This window comes from Sparus aurata, chromosome 11 (genome assembly GCF_900880675.1).
Source record: "Sparus aurata chromosome 11, fSpaAur1.1, whole genome shotgun sequence".
Lineage (NCBI taxonomy): Eukaryota > Metazoa > Chordata > Actinopteri > Spariformes > Sparidae > Sparus > Sparus aurata.
The window spans coordinates 26,273,250-26,295,281 of record NC_044197.1 but is presented as its reverse complement, the minus strand read 5'-3'; the positions used below and the strand labels follow the sequence as shown (position 1 = coordinate 26,295,281).

Sequence of the window (22,032 nt, the reverse complement as noted above, 5' to 3'; positions counted from 1 at the left end):
ACATGTTTTCAAGAGCGTGTTTTTACCAGGATTGGTTTACTTCTTAAAACCTATTAAGTCTTAACTAACTTATAATACTGAACAAATATTTTATTTGAAATATGTCAATCTTTTTATATTGTTTTATTTTACTTTTGCTTTCTCAGAGGTGGGAAGTAATGAAGTACAAATACTTTGTTACAGCTCTTGAGTAGATTTATCAGTACATATCACACATGGCAGCGAGGGGGAAACAGACAGAGGGAGACTTTGCAGAGACTCTGGATTTTCCTTATGTTTGTTGCTGCGTTAGTGACACTGTTACAACCCAAAATGTCACTATTTGACGTCCTGGGAATGACACTCAATGATCAACCATCTTTGTGGTGCATTTACGAACAGATCGGACAAATCCTACTGATTCTACATTTAAGTCTTTGAATTATGAATATGGTGTGAGGTCCAGTTAGCTTAACACAGAAATGACCTGTTGAAAAGTCCTTTGGAGGGAAATGTCTTACTTTATACTTCGAGTACATTTAAGAGCCTTTAATACTTCTACTTGAGTGAAGAATGTGTATGTTTTTGCAACACCTGCTTATTTTACTCTCTCTTAAATACAGCTCACAGCTACATTAAATACCCTTTCAACTGTTTTTAAATCCTTTTTGTCTGCATTATATTTTGTAAAATGCCATTTTGCCAATTTGCTAATCTGCTAATAAACTAATGACTGAATACCTTCAAAGTTATTTATATCCCCACCAACCACATCTGTATTCTGTAAATAAAGAAGCTGGTGAACATAATAATCAAACCTTCTGCACATCGACATGTTAGAATTGAAAAGCATTGAGCTTAAAGTCATTTCATGGTATTTTCTTATGAAATGTTCTATTTGCACATGTACTGTATGTGTTTTATATATTCATTACATCATGAGCTCAGACTGTAAATGCTATGATATGTAGGATTTGACTTGTTGATGATTGTTCTACGCTGTGAATCTGTCCCTACTTGAAAAAAGATGAAGAATAAATAAAGAACTGTTTGTTGCAGCCGCCATCCGAACGGGAGAAAATAGCAACTTTGCTATCTCGCTTTAGAAAGCCCCTCCGCGACTCTGTGCACTCCTCGAGATTCAACATGTCCTCACACACTCACACACACATAGATACTGAGAGAGACAGAGATTGTGCATTCCTGAGGCGGTCCGTGGTGGCGCTGAAGAAAAACAACTCATACCAAAACAGGCACGCAGGCGTAATGTCAGCCCTCCATCTCAGGTGGACGAGCACAATGACAGCTCCGAGTCAGCAGGGTCGCACTTTTAACACGGCTTCGGGCGAACATGCACTTAAAACATCATAAAACGTCTGTGCGATCAAACCCGTCCCCCTGCTCCCCCTGAGCTGGCGTGGCTGATCTGTGGCGGCACGTTTGCATTTTGTTTTTCAGCTCTGATTCACATTCTTCGGTAATCATTTATCTTCATGAAATCTGGTATGAGCACACGATACAGTCACTCTGCGCAACGCTCCTCTAGACGCGCTGATTTCCAAAACAGATAAAGAGAGAAATGCTTTGTGAACATCCTCCCGTTTCCTGGTGTCAATCTTGGCTGAGACCTCACTGATAATAATAATCTGCTGGTTTCATCGCAGGGAAACGACTGCCTGGAAGCAGAAATGAGCCATGTGTTTTTATCTTTATCTTGGAAAAAAGCCTCGCTTTTGTTGTCCAGAGTCTGCAAATAAAATGCAGAGAGGTAACACTGGATCTTTTTTTCCCCTCAAGATGGAAACTCAAGCACGGTGGACCCTCTGACCTTGCCTGTGCTGTGAGGCAGATCATCACACAGCAGCAGCAGCAGGACTGTTTCACACTGGCACCGCTTCATGCAACAAATCATCCTTTTTTTTTTTTGTGCCTCAAATGCAAACACGACTACTTAACGCACACGTTAGGGCTCTGTCTATTTCGGACATTTTTAAAAATACACCGCTCCGTCAAACCGTGTGTACGTGCGTGTGTACGTGCGTGTGCACATGCGCTTGTGTTTGTCTGAAGTGAGGAGAATACAGCCATTCAGGTAAATCATTAGCCCGCTATGAGTCAGTGCTCGTGTTTACCTTTGTGTCTTGGCCCCTGTTGGTGCCTGATCCACACACATAAACACACACGTGCTCAGTGAAATGTGAATACAGGCATACACACACACACACACACACACACACACACACACACACACACACACACAAGGTCATGGGCTCAGGGGTGAACAGGTGTGCCTCCCCTGCAGGTGCTTCACTTTCTTTCACAGCCAAGCTGAACACAAGCGCACGCCGAGTGTCTGTTCTCTCACATTTAAACTGTCAGGGTTTGGCTTCACACCAGCAGAGAATCCAGCTACACATACTGCACATTCATCTACGCCCACATGTATGGCTGGTTTAGGCCAAAGAGCAGAATGATTCCTGTGTTTTCCAGTGTTGTAAAAAAAGAACCCTAAAGTCAAACTTGGGTAAAAATAAAGATATTGTGTTTAAATTTTTACCCAATTGGAATTATTCTTTAGTAATGTGTCACTGTTGTTTTGGCCTCCCCTACCCATAGATTCAATAATAGAACTACATACCCAATGCAAAAATGGTGCCTATTCAGTCCAATGAGAAGTGCTGGGGTGGCACGTGCACCAAAATATGTTTTCTAGCTTTTGGGGTTTACTTCCTGCTTAAGTGGGCTGCAGAGTTTCACCTCCACTTGTGAGTTCCAACTCGCATTATGATGATGTAAAGGTTTTATAACTCGAGGAAAGGTTTACAAATATGAAACCTCCATCAATCAAAATTTCCCAACACAAAAAGTCAGAACTGATCGTGTTTGCAGTGTGAGTTGTCCTGTTGAAGTCCCGTTTCATTCACGGTAATGGTGTGGCTCAGTTAGTCCTCTGTCACTATCACTTTGGGAACAAGTCAGACAGTGAAGAAGGAAATCGGTGAACACGTCTACATCGAACTTAAATATAACATGTTAGCCTGAGTCGTGTACATAGATTTTCATCAGCGATGGTGTTACAATGAAGACAAGAACTCCCATGATCCCACACTACTTATATCTTGTGTTTTGATTCAGAGACCTCTAGCAGCAGAGAGTACAAGTAAGACTAAAGAATATCATATTTACTTGTACATATTTACCGTATGCTATAAAGACACTGATTATTAGCCTTATATTAGCCTTAGCCGTAGTGGATCAAATATTCATCATTATTCTGATGATCGAAATCAGTGTTTTTTAATCCAGTTTCACATAAAAAACATTAATCTTCAATATGCAACCTGCAAATAACTAGTAATTCACGAGTGGAAGTATACAGAAGCATGAAATCAAGTAAAGTACCTCACAAATACTTAAGTACAGTACTTGAGTAGATAAACGTAGTTACATTCCATCACTGTTGCGATCAATAGCGGCTCAGAGATGAAGAAAAACAAACCCCTGAAATCTCAAAACATTCAGTTAAAGCCGCAGATAATTGCAGCTTAAAGCATTCTGATGTAAATGTTTCTTTTCGAATCAATTCAGACGTTCAGTGTTTCAAATGTGCCACCAAGCACTACAAGGCACACAATGCACTGGGGCACGGCTCTACCTTTGACCTGTTGTTCAAACAAAGCGGAAGGTCACTCCTCTTGTCAGCGCTGCAGTCAACGCCTCGCCCGGAGAACAAATGGGGGTTTGTTCTCCGTCTGGCCCCCACCCTGCTGTCCTGCACGCCCCCACAGCACTAGGGGGGGCCAGAGGAGATGTGTGTGTCGCTGCCTTGTCCGGTGGCACGGTAAAGCTTTACGCTGTGGTTTCTTCAGCTTCAAAACAAACCCCCCCCCCACCCCACCCCAAACAAGCAAACCTCCATGCCTAACTGTGGAAACAGTGGTGCCCTCATGCGACATTCGTCAGAAATATGTCAGCAACTTGGTTCCTGACTTGCAGTTTGAGAAATATTCTGACACCCACACAGGCCTGCAGCTCTTTGTAAAGTGGTTGCCTGCCTCCCCGGGCCGGCCCTGGGTTCAGCTAATCCCCCATGCGTGAGCCAAATACCATCTGTGTTTGTTCGGCAACAAAGGGGGCACTTGTTAATGACTTTCCATGTCTTCACTGGAGTACTGCTGAGGGTGGGGTGGGGGGTGGGGGGTGGGGGGGCAAAGTAGGGAAGTAGGCTATGGAAAAGACGAGTCAGGCAAGTCAAATTAAAGACCGCAAACTAGGATCAATAACTGCGCCGAGCTTTCCACCAGCAGGGCTCGGGACACACTGGTTTCATTTTGTGAGGACAGATATCTCCACCAGTTTCCCATCATTGGATCACTTTGGAAGCTTTGTTTTCAAACGAAAGCCACAACCGGTCGAGCTGAGGGCTTAATAATTAGACAGCCTGTGCTATAAAACCAAACTTTTTTTTTTTTTTTATCAGTTGATCCACTTAAAACCATCTGGAAGTGAGGTGTGATTTGAAGGTTCGAAAGGCTGTAAACATGCTGAGGTTATACCGCTCACGTTGAGTGACACTTGGCTCAAATGTGGCTGAAGGCGCTGCCCAAAGCTGCCAACAGCCCTGTAAGACTTTACTGCCTCCACGACCACGTCAATCTACTGACTGATGTCTTCCTCACCAGTGAAAAAACACAATCTGATGTCATGAGTTTGATTTCATTTGATAAAACTATAAGGAAACACAAAGTGCTACTGAGAAACACCATTACGCTGATATTTTAATAATCCATGAAACAGATTATCTCAGAATTACCAATTAAAGTAGACTATCAAATCTAACTTGTACAAGCTGAAAAGTATTGTTGACTTAAAGTTATTCATCTACTTAACTTGGTTATCTTCAGTTATAATATGATATATTTTTAGGTAAAGTCAATTTGTCAGATTTTGCAGTGTGTTTCTTTCTGATTTTGATTGCAAACTTAGTACTCAAAAATAACATGAAACACTTGAAATACTTATTTAAAGGTAGAGTGTGTAGGGGCATTTAGGGGCATCAGCCGCGTGTTTGCAGATCGTAACCAGCTGAAAACCCCTTGTTTCACTGAAAGCACCAGTGTTTGGTTCAGCCATTCCAAGCTACTGTAGGAACATGGCCGTGAAACAAGGTGGATTTCATGAAAGAGGACGTGCTCTCTCTGTAGATACAGAGGGCTCATTCTAAGTTGAATGAAAACACAAAACGTCTTGGTTTCAGGCAGTTAAACTAGCTAATAGCTAATAAAAGCAAACGGTAATCCTGGCATCCCCCTTCATCCTCACCTTCAGTGAATTGTTAAAAAAGAGTATCAATCGACTAGCATCCGAGTTAGCTTATCTTATCTTAGCATAAAGACAAGATGAAACAGCTGGCCAGGCCTTGTCAAAATGTAACAAACTCCATCTACCACCACCTCTAAAGCACATTAAGTAACACATTAAATTTTGTCTGTTTAATCTGTATAAAGCCAGAGTTTAAAGATGACTAGTTGTTTTACGAGGGGTATGTGAAGGACTTCAGAAAAGACTAAGACCGATTGTCTGAAAGCTTCAAAAACCTCCAGGTGTCCATGATTTGGCACAGAAAGTGTGAACTGAAGGAGCTGAGAATTAGAAACAGCATAAAAACAAATTGACCCTGGTGAGTTGTTAGATTATTACCACTGGCTGATGGAGTTTGATTCCTTAAGATCCACCTCCACATCACCCTCTGACCTCTCTACATCACATCTGTGACACCCTCCTCAAGTGCCATACACGTTCACAGGAAGTTTGACAAGCAGACGAACTACAGATCAGAAAGATTGACGACCTGCTGAAGTTTCCCGGCATGTCGCTCGTGTTGACAAAGTTCTGGCTCTTTTGCCCGAATTGTGATGTGAAATAAAGGACTGTGATTTGAAACAAAGGAGGGCAGCACACTGAGCATGTTTTGCAAGCTTTGGATTGAACTCTGATCCCGGGATAATCCCTTTCACTACCTCCTCTTTTAAATTAGCCGTGTGACACGCCAGCCCTCTTAGCTCATCCGTTTGCTGTTCACTTATTAGCCTGTAGGCTGACACCACACTGCTGGGACTCCAGTTTAATCCAGTAATCAGCCTTTACATATTAAAGAAGTAGACAGTGTAAGGGGACATTTTACTGCAATTGCAATTTGGATTTGAAGGTGCTTCTTGAAACATGAGGAGATTAAAGTCAAAGAAAAAGTGAAATAAGGTCAATCAACTGGCAGATTTTTACCAAATGTGTCAGGAGAGTGTGTTTTAAGGCTAAACCCGTCATTATTTCGCATATGGACATGTTTGCAGCACACACCGTAAACCCCTCATCTGCCTCCCTTCCCCCTCTCTCTGCCCTCTTCCACTCAACTCAGGCCCATCTGCAACAGCAACTCGCTTGGTGGAGCAAATTTAGGCAGCGAGCAAAAACCAACAATCCACGCTGGTGCTGGCCCTTTTTTTCTAACCCGTTCAACTGTTAACTGTGTTCTTTGCCCTGCCATGCAAATGCATGTGGATCAAAGCAGGCATGATAGGACGACGCCTATACGGGGCCTCTTCCCAAAACCAACAGCAGCTCCTACAATGCCCAGGGGTTTCCATGGTCTTCCTCTTTTTGTGGGAGAAACAAAAAAATCATGACCAAGTCATTTTCTACAACAACTGCGCCTCCCCCCTCATCTGTCGCACTGCTGGAGTCATTACTCAGTCCAATGACACGGCTGGTTTTGTAAGCTGAAGGCTCTGCGAGATGTTCTGCAACTCACCGTTTACATTTTTAATTTCACAGCGACGGAGCGGAAAGAGGCTGCAACTTAAAGGAATCTCAGTGGCATTTAACTCACGGGACATTTCTGGACGTTTCCCTCAACAACTGTGGGACGATAAAACATCATCCAGACTCAGAAAGCGCTCCGACTTGACTAAAATGTGGCGTAGAAGGGACAGCGCAGAGCAAGTCTCAACCACCAACCTGAAGGAGAAAGAATGACCTGAATGTACAGCATGGCCTGATTTGTGTGTGTGTGTGTGTGTGTGTGTGTGTATGTGTGTGTGTGTGTGTGTGGGCCCTTCCCTCAGGCACCGGCCTTTACTGTTAGTTGACTGCAGGAATGCTTTATCTACAAACAGCAGACTCATGTGCTGACCTATCTGCAGCGGACACACCAGTTCAGGCACGTTCACTGGGGCAACGACTGGATCCATACCAGACTCCATTTGAGTAACATCCTGTTTGTTTTATTATCAATGAACACGTGCTACAAAGCCCTGTTCTTAAAATAGTAATTTTCCTGCTCTATCACACCAGTTTCTATTGTTTTTATCCTTCTTATTGTAGAGCTGCAACTTGTCGATCAAAAGAAAATGAATGGCCAAATATCTTGATAATTGATCCATCATTTTAGCATAAATTTAAAAACACTGGCTGGTTCCAGCTTCTTAAACGTGAGGATTTGCTGCCAATCTTTGTCATTTATGACAGTAAATGAAGAGTCCTCGGGTTTTGGACTGTTAGTTTGACAAAAGAAGCTGCCTGAAGAAGACACTTGCACTCTGGGAAATGGTGGCGCGTGTGTGTCGGTGACCCTGTGTGCTTCGTTTGCCGTCTTAAGTTCTCCGTTACCGGCGATCAGTTTACCTGTGATGACGTTGACGTCAGGAAAGGTGTTTTCACACAGCTCCACGGCGTAGCTGTCTCTCTCAAACGCCTCTCGTAGCTCCTTCTTCACCGCTGCAGATCCACACAGACGATAGAGACCCACCACCTGGAGACACACAAGTGGGTCAAGTAAACAAAGCATTTGACAGCGAGGCCGACGTTTTTACAACCCTATCGATCACGTTCTGAGTCTGCGCTCAAACAATGTGCTGGACAGAAGCCAAATCTACTTTCGCAGAAAACGTACATGTCTGTTTTATCTCTGAAGCTTACTTTAACAACTGAACACTGAATGACAGTTTGATTTAATTTAATTTTACTATGACTTCATACTTTCATTTGAAGCTTTTCAAATACAAATTCCAGGTCGCAGTTTTTCTCAAAAGAAACCTTCAAATTCCAATGAATGGACTGACTTGCAGTTAACATTGACTTATTTTACTAAACCTACCTTATATTCTACTTTATATCTACTTAATCATGTTTCTCTGTTTCTTAATTCTGCTGCTTTTTTTATCAAGTTTTTTGTCTGGCTTTTTTCCATCCAAAACGAGGGTTTGAGGATAGCTGTAAAATCTGTACAACATAAGACTCCATGTTGTACAGATTTTACAGCTCTGACACATATAAATAAAACACATCTTAACCGACTCACCCAACCAGCTGCCTTTTCTTAGCAGAAGATCTACTCAGCTTGTTCGCTTTAAACATTTAAAGTGAGACTGTATAACTCATACAAAAGTGATAAAACCTCTGAAATGTTTCTCTGACATGATAAAAATGCATTTTGATATGCAATTTGCAAACATTAGCCAAAATAAGCTAACGCAGCCACATACAGGATATTGATATTGATGAGTGCTATAAGCAATGCTAACAGAAGCGCTGGTGGACTCGGTGGGGGTGCAGTGGTGGCCATCACCAACCCCGTTGCCCTCATGTTAAAAAAAACAACAAACAGAAGTGCCCTCTTAAACGACCCGACAGTAGATGACACATGGTAAAGTTCCTTCTATGGAGCCCTTCCAGAGGACAAACCCGGTGTCCTCGCTTCACCATAAATACTGTATATCCTGACTTTCTGTGTGTCCTACCACATACAGCTGGTGCCCTTTGTATTTTTTCGCTCCAGCCCGTTAAACCTCCTGACTCCGTCACTGAACAGTAGAGTTGTGCACAGATATTTCGAGGAGCCGTTGTTCTAACCTGAAAAACCAAACCCAAGCCCTAGTGAGCTAAGATTGGTTCGTGTGTTCACATATTTTCTAAGGCAATATAGCATAACAGGATTGTTTGAGGAATATGTAGAGATCTGTATTCACAGTGTATCCTCCCTGTTAAACTTTTCGCTGTCAATCATTTCAACAACTTCAAAAAAGTCGATCCAGGTACACCAAGAAAAGAAAATATCAAGAAAAACGGAAGATTATTAAAATGCTTAAAAGGCTCCAGCCCTAGTGAAAACGTAAGAATTGAAACATGTCGGCTTTTTAAATAATTGCCCTTTCAATGATTTAGCCACGACAATAAGGGCTTCTTAATATTTCCTTCCTCCTTTCATGTCTTGACACTTTGTTTTTTCGGTGTGGCTGGATTGCCTTTGGAGTCAATTATTTAGTTATTTTTTTTCCCTCCTCCAGAGAGGCAGCTCAGCCAAAGAGGGAAAAAAAATGGACTGTTGCTTGGGAAACTTCAGACTGGTCTCCGGCATGTCCTCGGGTAAAAAGAGTCATCAAATTAGGAAACTAATTCAGAGGTGTCAGCTTCACGGCAATGTTTATCTGAAGCTTAAAGTCAAGTGAGGTTGTAGCAGTGAAAGTCTTGAGTAGACTGAATTGAGCAACGGTGCATTTCATTACTTATACATTTTAGTTCTTAATTGTAAGAAGATGATTCGCTGTTTTCTTCTTTCAAAAGCTGTCCATCTGACTTTGAGCACCGTTGTGCAGGTGGCGTCATCTTCCATACATCTGTGAGCATCCTCTCTCTGTTTAAAGCGAACAAGAGGAGATGCGCTCAGTGTTTCCCCAAACTGCACTCAGAGGTGTGATAAAAACGTCACGTCCTTATGACTGAACGGGTAAACACTGAGCCCTTCCAAAAACACAGCTGACAGCTCCGCATTAAAAATGGAAGCTCTGCGCAATAAACCTTTAATGTTTCTTTACCTAAGCCTCCGGTGTGTGACCTGACCTGAAGGAACTCTTTACAATTTCCTCGAGACGTTGACATTTGATAGTTGGAACTTGGCACCACTGGTCTCCTTGTTATGTCGGGATTAGGCCCGGCTACAGACATACCATAATTTCTCCTACATGTGTCTGTCTGGTATGTGGCATAGCAGACCAACTGGTGTGGTTGCCCCGGTAACGTGTTAAGTCAGTGGGCTGTGAATGGCGGGTCGGGTCCGGTTCCACACAAACACAAATACACACATTTGTACACACACACACACACTGCTGGCCTTTCCGGGCTCCAGCGTAGGAGCACTATAATGTCTCCCCACCAGAGCAGCTATTTGCGAGCTCTCCTCGTCCAGTTGAGCAGTGTTTTCTAAACCTCACACGAGAGGGGACAGATTAGGCAGGGATTTGGCTTTGTGTGAGAGTAAACAGAAGTCACTGGGCACAATGAACAACAAGTCCATTCAGAAAAAAAAGAGTCTCTCTTTGAAGGGGGGGGGGAACCGAGCGCAGACGGGGAACAGCTGTTAGCAAAAAGTAGGGCTTGCACTTCTGCCCTGTGGCTGCCGGGCAACACAAGAGGCAGCGCCAGCCAAGACCTATATGTAGAGCGAGGCACAATGACCACCAAACCAAATGAGTTCCCTCGACAGGAATGTGGATGCTCTGTGACTGTAGAGCCAGTGATGGGATCAGATTTATTTTGGTCCGGGATTAGCTTAAGGTCTTTATAGAAACATCAAAGGGGAAAAAGAAAGTGTTTTTGAATTCATTAATGCTCCAAAGTGTTCAACCAGAGTCGGTCCACCTGTTTCCAGTGTGCTTCCTCTAAATATGACTCACCTTTGTAATGGAGCGAAATTAATGATCTGCTCTCACCTGCATGACAGAATGACAGAATGCCTTCCTGGCACGATTCAAAGATTCCTCAAAGTGAGTAGAGGAATATATCACAGCTGAGCAGGCAAACGAGTATAGAAAGTGCATGACTGCAAACACACAAACACACAATCATTGTAGCTAGGAACCAAAGTAGGGCTACACCTATTGATTATTTTCACGTACTGTGAAAAATACTGAGCAATGACAGGGAGGAGAGACACACGTCGAGCAGGGTCGTATGCCCATGCTCACCTCTGCTTCTGGGTTGAGTTGCCAGGTCCAAAAACTCATAACCCACACAGAAACTTGAAAACAGCTATTTCATTTGTATGACTATGAAATTGGCAAATTCATACTCAAAATAATAGTTGGCTCAGTTAGGCATGTAGCTAGCAGTCCGGGATGGGAGTTTGAAGGACCAGGGGAGTGTTGGTGTTTAGACCACAAGCACAAGAGCTTTGGACTAGGACAGGACGGAGCTAGCTGGCTAGCATGCTAACTTCAATAGATAACTCTGCAACACATTACAAATGTCACAACGCCAAACCTAATGTTTCTTCACATTCTGCTGATAATTTAAGGCATTTTCTAATGTTTCAGCCTCAAAGCAACTTCTCCAAAGGACTGGTTTTGTCCAAGCAGCCGCCCATAACACAAGGAAAACAACAAATACTAGCAATCTAGAAATGGCACTCAGAGCGCAACCAACCAACCAACCAACCAACCAACCAACAAACAAACAAACTAATCAACACATCAAGCACCATACTGTCTAGCCTGTTTCATTTTGCCGTACTTCTCTACTATTGTCTGTTTTTCATTTTTGTGAACATCAAATCATTGTTACATCAAATAGGCAGCAGATTTTAAAAATGCACCCAACAGACAACCGAATGAACGAGAAAAGTTATTAAGGGACCCACCACTGAGAAACGGAGTCAAGCATCCCTCGTGTTCATGGTCATTAAGTCTTTAGCTGCAGGATAATTGGTGAATAATTTACAAACCATCGTCTTTGAAACAGAAAAAACCTTCAAGAATCAGTTTCTCCAATGCGACAGATCCTGCATACATTGCTGCAGCTCTGTTTCAAACCATCCTGTCATGTTCTAAAAGGGTCATTACGTACCAGAGGCTTATATATGAAAGCCCAAAAGCCATTCCTTTAACGGACAGATGAAGCCAACAATGTTACTGATTCAGCGTCTGAAAAGGGCTTTAAAACCTAAAGCTTTAACGACACAATGTTCAGACGTCTGTTTCGTCTGAAATGAGGCATCTGTATAACCCATCATAACATGTCACAACATTTGTGTACTTCTTCTCCCGTCATGTATGGTAATATGCAGGTTTCTGGGACAAACCCCTTTTTAAAAAATGTCTCTTTTTAATGGGTACAGAGTGCTCACATACATAACTCCAGTCTCTGACACACGCATTATCTGCAGTCTTTTCAAAACACCCACAATCATCCAGAGTCTTAAAAGCTCGGAGAAGCCCTCAGGACACTGATTTCTAAGAGACTCAGGAAAAAAAGGGTCTCCATCAAACATTCAAGATAATCATTTGTAAAGGCACACCACTGCACCTCTGGCCTTGCGTGCTTCAGTGACATAACCTGCAAATTCCTCCGGAATCTGGTGTCAACCCCCGTACTAACCCCTGTCTGCCTGCAACCTGGGGGAGCCCTTACATTTGATCTCAGACTGATACCCTGTGCAGAGTCGACTGCTCTGCATCTTTGTAATGAAAGACGGCAGCAAAACAGAGGGGGGAGAGTGAGTAGAAGAAACGCTGTGAGGGACAGGAAACAGACAGCTTCGAAAACAAAGACAGGAGGAGAAACACAGGCAGCCGAGGAGAGACAGAGACAGATAGGAATCATAATATGGCTGGGTGAATTATATCAACGGAAGAAATCTGGGCTAAAGGAATACAAAATCAGATATCAATGACCTGAACAGTATCGAATAATCTGTTTATTACTTTCACGATTAAGTGACTGATCTTAAGTCTATAAAATGAATGAAACAAACACTAATCACAACTTCCCAGAGGCCAACGTGACGTCTTCAAATTCCTTCAGTTGTCCAGCCAACAGCCCGAAATCTGAACGCTCAAAACAAGACAAGCAGCGAGTCCTCACATTCAAGAAGCTGAAACCAGCAAATGTTTGAACAAATGACTGAAACGAAACTCACTGAATAATCAACTAAGCTCTGCAACACATTCTATACGTAGCCAGCAAAAGTAGGATTTAATAAAACCAAGTATACGTGTCCTCAAGAGGAAATGTGGGTACACCTGGACAATTCAGCTGACAACTCATTCAACTCGTACTCAGATTTTCGCAAGAGGCCTGGAAGTTCCCTTTACTCATTGTGGCGACACGGCATCTAACAATCTCATTCCGTGTTGAAACAATTACTCCATTCATCAATCTATTGCTCAACCACATTTTTGATCATCTGTTCATTGCTTATCAACCAGAAACGCCAAACAGTCTCCGGTCTCAGCCTCTCCAATGTGTGTATTTGCAGTTTTTCTCCATCTTATATCATTGGTAAGTTGATGAAACTGTTGCTTGGACAATCGGGAGAGGTCACACTGGGCTCTGGGGAGAGGTGGTAGGCCTTTTTCACAATTCTAGTGACTAAAAGATGAATCAAATAATCCAAAATAATTCACATATTAATACAAAAATAAATACAGTATGTTGTGTTTATAATTGGTTGGCTGTATTGCGATACAATGTCTCTAAACTTTATCTGTATATCGATAATGCAACTATATTGTAGGGATGACTATTGGTACTTCTACAAAATAACAAAAAACAAATTTTTTAAGATTTTGGATAAATAATTGTCAGTAGTGTGAATATAATGACTAAGTGGGTAAAGGCAATTACTAGAGCAAGTAGAACAGTTCAGGAAATGACTGTGATACAGCCTTCAAAACTTTAAAACTGAACACACTATCCAAATCTAAGATGATATATGTATAGTCGTATTATCTTGATGAAGATACATTTTTGATATACTGACCAGCCCTCAGCTGAAATCTTGGCTTAGAAAATGTAATCAATTTGGTTTCTGCAAAACTGTGATGGGTCATTTTGATCATTTTCTGACAATTTAAAGACCAAACAACTTGATATTTTACCAATAGAAAAATGTTCTACCACTAATTAAGTACTGAACAGATTAATGGATGATGAAAACAATCAAGAATTGGCAACCTAGTCTTACGAACTACCAACTATGATTCACAGGCTACTAACAGGAAGACAATGTAATGACACGCTTCTTTTGACATCAGCAAATAAAATAATTTGCTCTGTTCGATATCAAGTCCAACAGGCTCTTGCTAAAAGCGCAGAGTGCTGCATAAATGGCCGAGGCGGGGCGGGCTCTGATTTGACAGACAGGCTCTTTGGAAAGGCCCCTAATGTTTGCCTGTTGGCCCCAGGCACCCGCTGCCCCTGGCATGCCCCCCTAGAGTGATCAGTCAGGACCAGCGGCCAGACACTTTTACTGCCCCTGTCTCAACTCTAATTAGGAGAAACTCTGCTGCCTTTCTCTCTTCTCTTCAAAGAGCACATGAAACATGGAGGGAGGACAAAACAAGGGCTGGTCACATGATCCAGGGGAACACTCCACCACACCGGTCTCTTAACTCGGAGTCTTTCTCCTCTCTGAATAAAAGAGCCAGTCGCCCCAGGAAGGCTCAGAGACATCATGAAGAGCGGTACATCTCTTCTATCCATTCTGTTCGTGCCACTCATCCAGTATTATAACTGGCTGCAGGGCGAGCACTCATCTCACGGCATACTGAGCCAAAAGGATGCAATGAAGGTTGGATTATCTCACTACAAAAAATGCATTATATAATTGTGTACCGCCTGCTTCTTTTCAAATGAATCCCCATCTGTTATCAATTGACAGAATGGGACTAGACTGGCTTCCATCCGTGTGTGCTGGGTCCTCAAACATATTTATATATCATATGGAGCTGAAGTGATTATTCATTATATTATCAAATCATAGAGCATGGTTGTGTTTTAGACTAAAAAAACAAGCCATTCCGTTACCCGTGGCACTTGATGATAATGGACATTGGTCCCTATTTTCTAACATTTTTAAGTCTAAACAATTAACCAAAAAACTACAAAAATAAAGTCACATATTCCTGGCAGGCCTGAGCCCAAAACGTCACACATGGAGGTAATACTTGTTCATGGGAGCATTTAAGATCTAGTGTGGGGACTTTAGTTTTCCCTTTTTCATCCACCCAGCACCTGATGTTTAACAGACCTGGACGTAAGCAATTTATAAACCCTTTGCCTAGACAACAGAAAGGAACATTAGTGCTGCAGCATGTAGCTGGTCACAGTAACATCTGCTTGAGTTTTTCTCAAAGAAAAAGATCATAATCTCACTCACCTGGCAGCCTCTCTTTTCGATCTCATTGATGCACTTGCTGATAATCAGCGGCACCATCAGTCCCGTATTCTCCCTCTCCACCACCTTCCACGCCTCCACACCAAACACCTGGGGCTCCCTGTCTCCGTCTGGCCCTCCATCCAGCGAGTTCTGCCACTGTTCCATCAGGCTCAGCTTGACGTAGATCAGACCCCGTGGCTCCAGCTTCACCGCCAGCTGGTGGCTACGCGTCACCCGGAAGAGCGCCGGCAGGACCACTGTGCCGTGGCAGCAGACGCGGTTGCGTCTCGGCGTGGGCTCCCAGCTGAACACCACCAGCTTCAGGTGCTGGGCGTTCTCCAGCTCGATGTTGAAGGTGTGGTCCATATCCAGGAAGGTAGTTCGACACGTGAGGAGAGCGGTCCGTGCTTTATTAACCGAGTCCACTTGGATGGCACAGTAAACATCTCGAGAGTCGATTCGTGGAGGTTTGAGGTCCTCAGCACCATAAAAGTGCAGGCTCATCAGTCCGGAGATGTACTGGCTGCACTTGGGCTGCTCTGTGAAGCTGTAATGGCGGAAAGCATCAATGTCCAGCTCTGTGCCGTTGAGTTTGGAGCTTCCGCCACCTCCCTCCATCTCCTTGTTTTTCCCTCCTTTCCCCTCTGCAGAGCCGTGCTTCCCAGACTTGGCCACCAGCTCAGGTGAGTCACCGTCGCTGAGGTAGCCACCTTTACTGGCGGACTTTGAGCTGCCGTTACTTTTCTTCTTGCTGAAGCTGTGCTGTGTGGACACGCTGCTGTCCAGGTGGTAGCGCGAGATCACGTTGCGGCTCGCCTGCCCACCGCCAGACGTAGCTAACCTGGGAGGGCCTGAGGAATGAGGGTCGGCCTCCGACCCAGTCCCGTTGTTTCGGGGAGAATGAGCTCTGGGCTCCAAGTGACTGCTCCCGTTGTTGCTGTTACTGCTACTCGGGGTTCCCTTGACGCTGAGTTTCCGACTTAGCTCCGGAAGCTTCTTCATCTTCATGGAGATCTTCCTCACAGTGCGAGGGGACTTGATCTTGTCTGGGAAGGACCAGTTGAGGGAGCTGCTCTTCTTGGCAGGGTTTGGACTGGAGGGAGGAGAGCTGACTGCATTGGGCAGGTCAGGACCATCTACAGAGGAAAATAACAGAGCAAGAGAAGATGTGATTAAAAGGAGAGACTGACGCATTTTGAATTTGGATTTTCTCTTCGGTTGGGGAAGATTAAACACTTTCACTTTGGCAAGAAAAATATTTAGAAAGCAATTTCTGAATCACTCTCATGAACAAATGGGTCCCACCAGCCACAAGTTCTTAGAGTCGCTGTAATCGCTGGTTTCGAGAGACTGTCCACATCACTCCCATGATTACAAGTAACTGTCAGATGTCCAGTTAAGTCAGAGAGGAAAGAGAAGACACAAACCACAGGCAATGTGCGAATGAGCCATAATTTACAGCCTCTCAGAAAAGCGCTACACCTTCGTGGCACATCATCAAGTCATTAGGGTTTACATGCAACCCAGTAATCCACTGACAGAGATACATTCAGCAGGCGGCGCTCCATAAACACTCCAGCACTATATAATACAGATGCAGCCTATATAAGTAAACCCAGACAGCGATTTAGAAAATGAACAGGTTGCTGAAATGGCGCCGATATCAAGATCAAGCATTTGATTGTTCCCAAAGAGTTTCCATGAGGCCCCTCTCCTGCGAGTGGGCTTCATTCAATCAAGCAGTAGGGAAATTGAGGTGGAATGTCTTTAGCTGCCGCTCCAGGAAAAACAACGAACTTTAAGCAGGGAAATGTCTGTCTGGAGACACCAACAGCTCCAGGGCTGAGCTAGAGTTACTCAGTCATTATTCAAGTTGAAAAATATCCATTTGGATTGGACCTTGTAGACAGCTCTTGTTTAACTAGATGTCTACAACGCGAAATTTCAGGCTCTAGAGTTCTACACAGGAGTGACAGCCATTGTTTAGTCTACAGGACTGAGGTGTGGCTTTACGATTTCTTCAACATGTCGGCAGACCAACAACTTTTTGGCTTCTTGTACTATCGGAAGTCGCTATACTTAATTTTTTGTATCGAAGAGAACATGCATGAAGACACATCCTTTGGACTGTTGCTGAAAAGCCAACCTGAGTCGTTCACAAAGGGATGCACAGTCCAGCGTTAAAACAACTAAAACAAATCAATTATTTGATAAAATCATCCACAGGCTTGTGCAGGCGACTGAATGAGACAAAGAAGGTCTCTTTTTTCACAGGAATGTATCTCGGTACGTTAGTCAAGCACTCTACTTAAGAACAATTTTGAGGTACTTGAACTTAACTTTTCATTTTCAGCTCCCTGAAGCTTCCACTCCACTGATTGCAACATCAAACTTCAACAGTTGTCTGTTCTGTGTTCGCTGCTTGTTACTTCCCCGTGCTTAAGATAAGAGCTCCATCACTAACTTACAAACTAGCCTTTCAGTCATTTACCACCTCCAATGAATCTATCTGGCAAGGGAGGAGAAAGAGAAAGACTTGGCACATAGCCAGACCCGATTTGTGTGATTAAAGTGAAATTTGTCAAATTAGGGGCACCATGCTTCATCGCCCCACGGGCAGCTTGAGTCTGTCTCAAACAGAAAAACAGCTATTTACTACGTTCAGCACTCCTTTAAATAAGATTCCCTCATTGGTTAACCTGCTTTTTTTTTACATTTAAGAGGAGAAAACTCACAGCACGGATCCATGGGAGATCAAAGTTGGACCACATGACTAAACGGGACAGATCTACCTTCTGTAGGCCTTTCAGACCAGACCTAGATAGTAAACAAGACTCTCAGTCTAGGGGCCGGTGGGCTATTCAGACACTTAATACATTCATGATATGAGCTGTTATTGATTTAAGATTTCTCATTTTTTCAAGTTTTTTATCAGCTAATTACTTTCTCTGAATAAATCCCTAAAACAAAAGTGATCCTGCGAGAGAGAGAGAGAGAGAGAGAGAGAGATACAAAGAGGAAAGAAGAGAGAGAGAGAGAGAGAGTGCTTGACCCTGCCAACATCACCAGCTCTATTTTCAGAGGGGACCTGCTGTGCTATTCTGGGGCGAGGGCCCACGACTGAAAAGAGGGAGGCAGAGGAGGTGCAACAGGATGGAGAGAAGGGTAAGATGGGGGGCAGGAGCAGGGCAGGGTGTAGCCAGCAGATGGGGGACAAAGGCGCCCCTTGTCCAGGCACTCAGAGGTCTGGATGGTCGACTGAGAGGCTGGCAAGCTGGCGGGTGGATGTACGAATGAACGCGGCTGTTCTCTCACATTCCTCACCAAACCATGTTTAGCCCCCTTTTCCCGCTGGCTGAGTAGCCTTCCCTGTCACAGCTTCCTGCCAATAACAGACACAGAGGCGCTCTGAGAAGGGAGAGCATGGGTGGAGGGAACTAGAGGTGCAAATTCATGAAACAACATCTGGGGAGGGGTCGGGTACACAGAGAGCCCGGTCAGGTCTGAAACAAGGTGTTCAGGAGTGAAATTCCTCGAACATGAAACCCTGTTTTACACATGTTTGAGTTTGTCTACCATCCTTATATGATGAGAATGAAATGTAGAAAGTAACTAGCTAAAAAAAACTGTAATGGATCAAAACTGCAGTTCATCGTGTACATTAGTAGTTAACATATAAGACGAGGACGGTCCTGTATCAAGTTTAAACTGGTAATTATTTGTTATATGTAAGCACTTCATGTCAGGGCCACGCAGCACTATCCTTATCAGCTTTCAACAGAATTTTATCATGTTGACCCAACCCTACAGCGAGTGTTTAACAAAATTCTACAGTCTAAATTCACAATCATAATCAAAAGTTGTCAAGATTAGTTTTCGGAAAGTTTTGAGTTCCTACAGGAACCCTGCATAACAGAGGTTCAGACTGTTAATTCCATCTAACATACATTCTTATCATCACTTTTTATTATGGTTGTATACACATGCCTAATTGGTTGATTTATCAGATTTCAATTAACTTAAATGAAATGTTGTCTAAAGTATCAAAAGTGTGAGCAACCAAGAATTCTATATATTCTGTCTAGTCTAATATTTAAAGGTTAAGTTCATCTAAATTTGGTCATTATGTACTATCTTAACCCCCATACTGATGAAAAGCTGGGTGAAAGTTCTTGGTGAATGCTGCAACACTGTTTTGCTGTGAAGCTCCAGAAATGTTTTGTGAACTACAAAACTTCACCTGACTTTACATCAACATGGACGTGAGGAGAAAATCAATTGATTTTCAATTTGGGGTGAACTGGTCCTTTGGTTTCATGGACTCGATTGAACCAATTCAATACGTAGTTCTTATCATCATGTATATACTGTATACGGAACAATATCAATATTATTATGATAATGATTTCAATTGCAAAGTCAGGCCATATATCATACAACACTTTCCACTGTAACATAAAACACCCTTCAAATAGTGATAGTCAGTGTCCTTCAATTGTTCCATTTATTTGATAATGATCATGAACCTGGTCAATGTCCATCAGCCCTGGAAGGCAAATCTGCCTCTGACAAAGTTAATGGCTGTCGCTTCACACACACACTTACAAACACACATGCAGCTGTGTCCTCTGAAGGCTTTGGCCTTGTGGCAGCAGCCAGGAGAGTAACGTGACACCTTGCTAGCCGAGGTTCAGGGGCGATGGTTTGACACCCAACCCTCCAGGGCCATGTCCCGGGGTCAAAGGGCAAAAGGTCCGCATTTCTCTGGGTGACACCTGAGCTGGGTAACCCTGTCCACCCCCAACACTTGAACACGCACATGCACTCAGCATATTACTGCGCCACAAAGAGAGAGTGCATGTAAATATGCGTGCATAAACACACATACACACACATGCCCTCCCTGACCCTGCAGCCCTCCTCAGGCACCCGGCCACTGACACCTCTTAACAAAGCCCAGGAATTTACGACGAGGGCTTTTCACAGTGCTGTGGCACCAGACAGGTGCAGGAGGAGTGTGTGTGTGTGAGTGTGTGTGTGTGTGTGTGTGTGTGTGTGTGTGAGAGACGACCTGATACTTATCAAATATTCCTGATATACGTTTCTACAATACAGCCAAAGTGTCACTCGAGCCAGTAGTCGGATAATGTGAAATGTCCTCCAATAAAACAACAACAATGTGTGTATGTGTGTGTGTTTGTGAGAGACAGACAGAGATAGACACTGAGTATGCTCTGATAAGCCTTCAAGCAGGACAATAATCTGCCCTCCCTCATTACCCCTGTAAAACAATTTGAATTCAGAGGTGTGTGAGTGTGTGTGTGTGTGTGTGTGTGTGTGTGTGTGTGTGTGTGTGTGTGTTTTAAATGTAAAAACAGAAAGGAGCAGGGTGTGCTGACAAACAAGGGGAGTGTAAATAAAGCGGTGAATGGGATACTTGTCCTGTAGTTTCTTCGCTGGGTGACCGAGGCCGGCTTCTGAGCTGCTTCCTCTCCTTTTGGCTCTAAATCATTCAGTGTTGGAAGGCCATTCAGGGGCCGCGGGAGCCCGGCCGTTTCATTACAATGGTTACAAAACCCCTGCTAATATATCCAAGCATGCAGGCCTTCTCACTAGCACAACATGGCCCCCTGCCAAAGCCGCCCTCATGTACCCTAGCTCGCCTACCACTGCAGGCATTCCTGCTCTGCTCTGCTGTAACTCAACTGACAGAGTGGCTGCTAATTCTAGACGGCCTGCAGCCACACCGGCCTCGCTGCACCGCCACGATCCCGACAACAAGGCACTAACAGCTCTGTCATGAGTGTTGACAAATGACTTATGTTAACCTGGAAACAAGCCAGAAACATATTCAGTACACAACGTTTACTGGAGATACAATCTTGATGTCATGATTCATTTAGTTTCTACAATGGAACAAAGTTAAATTACTTCCTTGTTGCAATAAAATGTGATCATTATGAAAGTCAGTGCTGTCTTTATCACACAGAATGGATACAGAGGCAGTGAGACATTACAGATAACCTCACAGGGTAAAAGTGCAGAAAGAAATAATCTCAAATATTTTGAAGAATGCCAAACAATGAAGGGTTCCTGCAGCATTTCATAGTGGAGGCACTGAACTCCACAACTGAAATAAAGATGCCTCAGCTGTTTTCAATCTTTTTTTAAATAAAATGTAACATTTAGTCTATCAGGCTGCAGGTAGAATGAACAGCAGTACAAAGGCTGTATATTTAATTTTTGAGGTGGCTGTTTGAATTGTCTAATTACTATTAGGGCTCAACAGCGGCTTTTCAAAGAGGCGGTTTTGGCCACCAATCAGTGAATGTGTCTAGCTTCAAGTCCTGATTTACAAAACACCGGCAGTACAGCTACTGTTTCATTCTCCACATATTTCTCAAAGATGAATACAGAAAGTCGTCGGTTGTTTTGCATTTCTCTAAACCAGATGTGCGCACGCAAGGAAAAGCACCAGTGACCAGTGACAGCAATATTAAAATTTGACCAATGTAACATATGTTAAAAATGTATTTGCATGCTTTGAGTGTTTGCTGTCCCTATCATTCATATGTTAATAAGTAGTTTCCACTTAGGGCTACCAAAGGCCAAAATTGTATAATTTGTGTACACCGTCCTTTTGCAATGTGCTGCTCTGTTTATGCTTTTTACGATCCATCGTATTGTATCGTATCGTATCGTATCGTATCGTTTGAAATTGCAGGTTTCTCAAAATATTTGCCAGGGAATCATGGCAACCATTTATATCGAGCGCTGTACACGCACAACAAGATGATCAATCACGTTGTGCATTCACAACGCTGGATAAAAAAAGGAAAATCTTC

General features: G+C 43.3%; 1 protein-coding gene across 2 annotated transcripts in view; it reads right to left on the bottom strand.

The window, feature by feature from the left end:
- The window catches only part of syde2 (synapse defective 1, Rho GTPase, homolog 2 (C. elegans)), a 56,293-nt gene that overhangs the window by 15,947 nt on the left and 18,314 nt on the right, over window positions 1-22,032 (bottom strand). For both annotated transcript variants that reach the window (XM_030433742.1, XM_030433744.1), the window contains exons 4-5: window positions 15,188-16,323; window positions 7,660-7,786 (exon numbers count right to left, since the gene is read on the bottom strand). In XM_030433742.1, coding sequence (XP_030289602.1) covers window positions 7,660-7,786; window positions 15,188-16,323 — 1,263 coding nt within the window. The remainder of the gene's footprint in view (window positions 1-7,659; window positions 7,787-15,187; window positions 16,324-22,032) is intronic.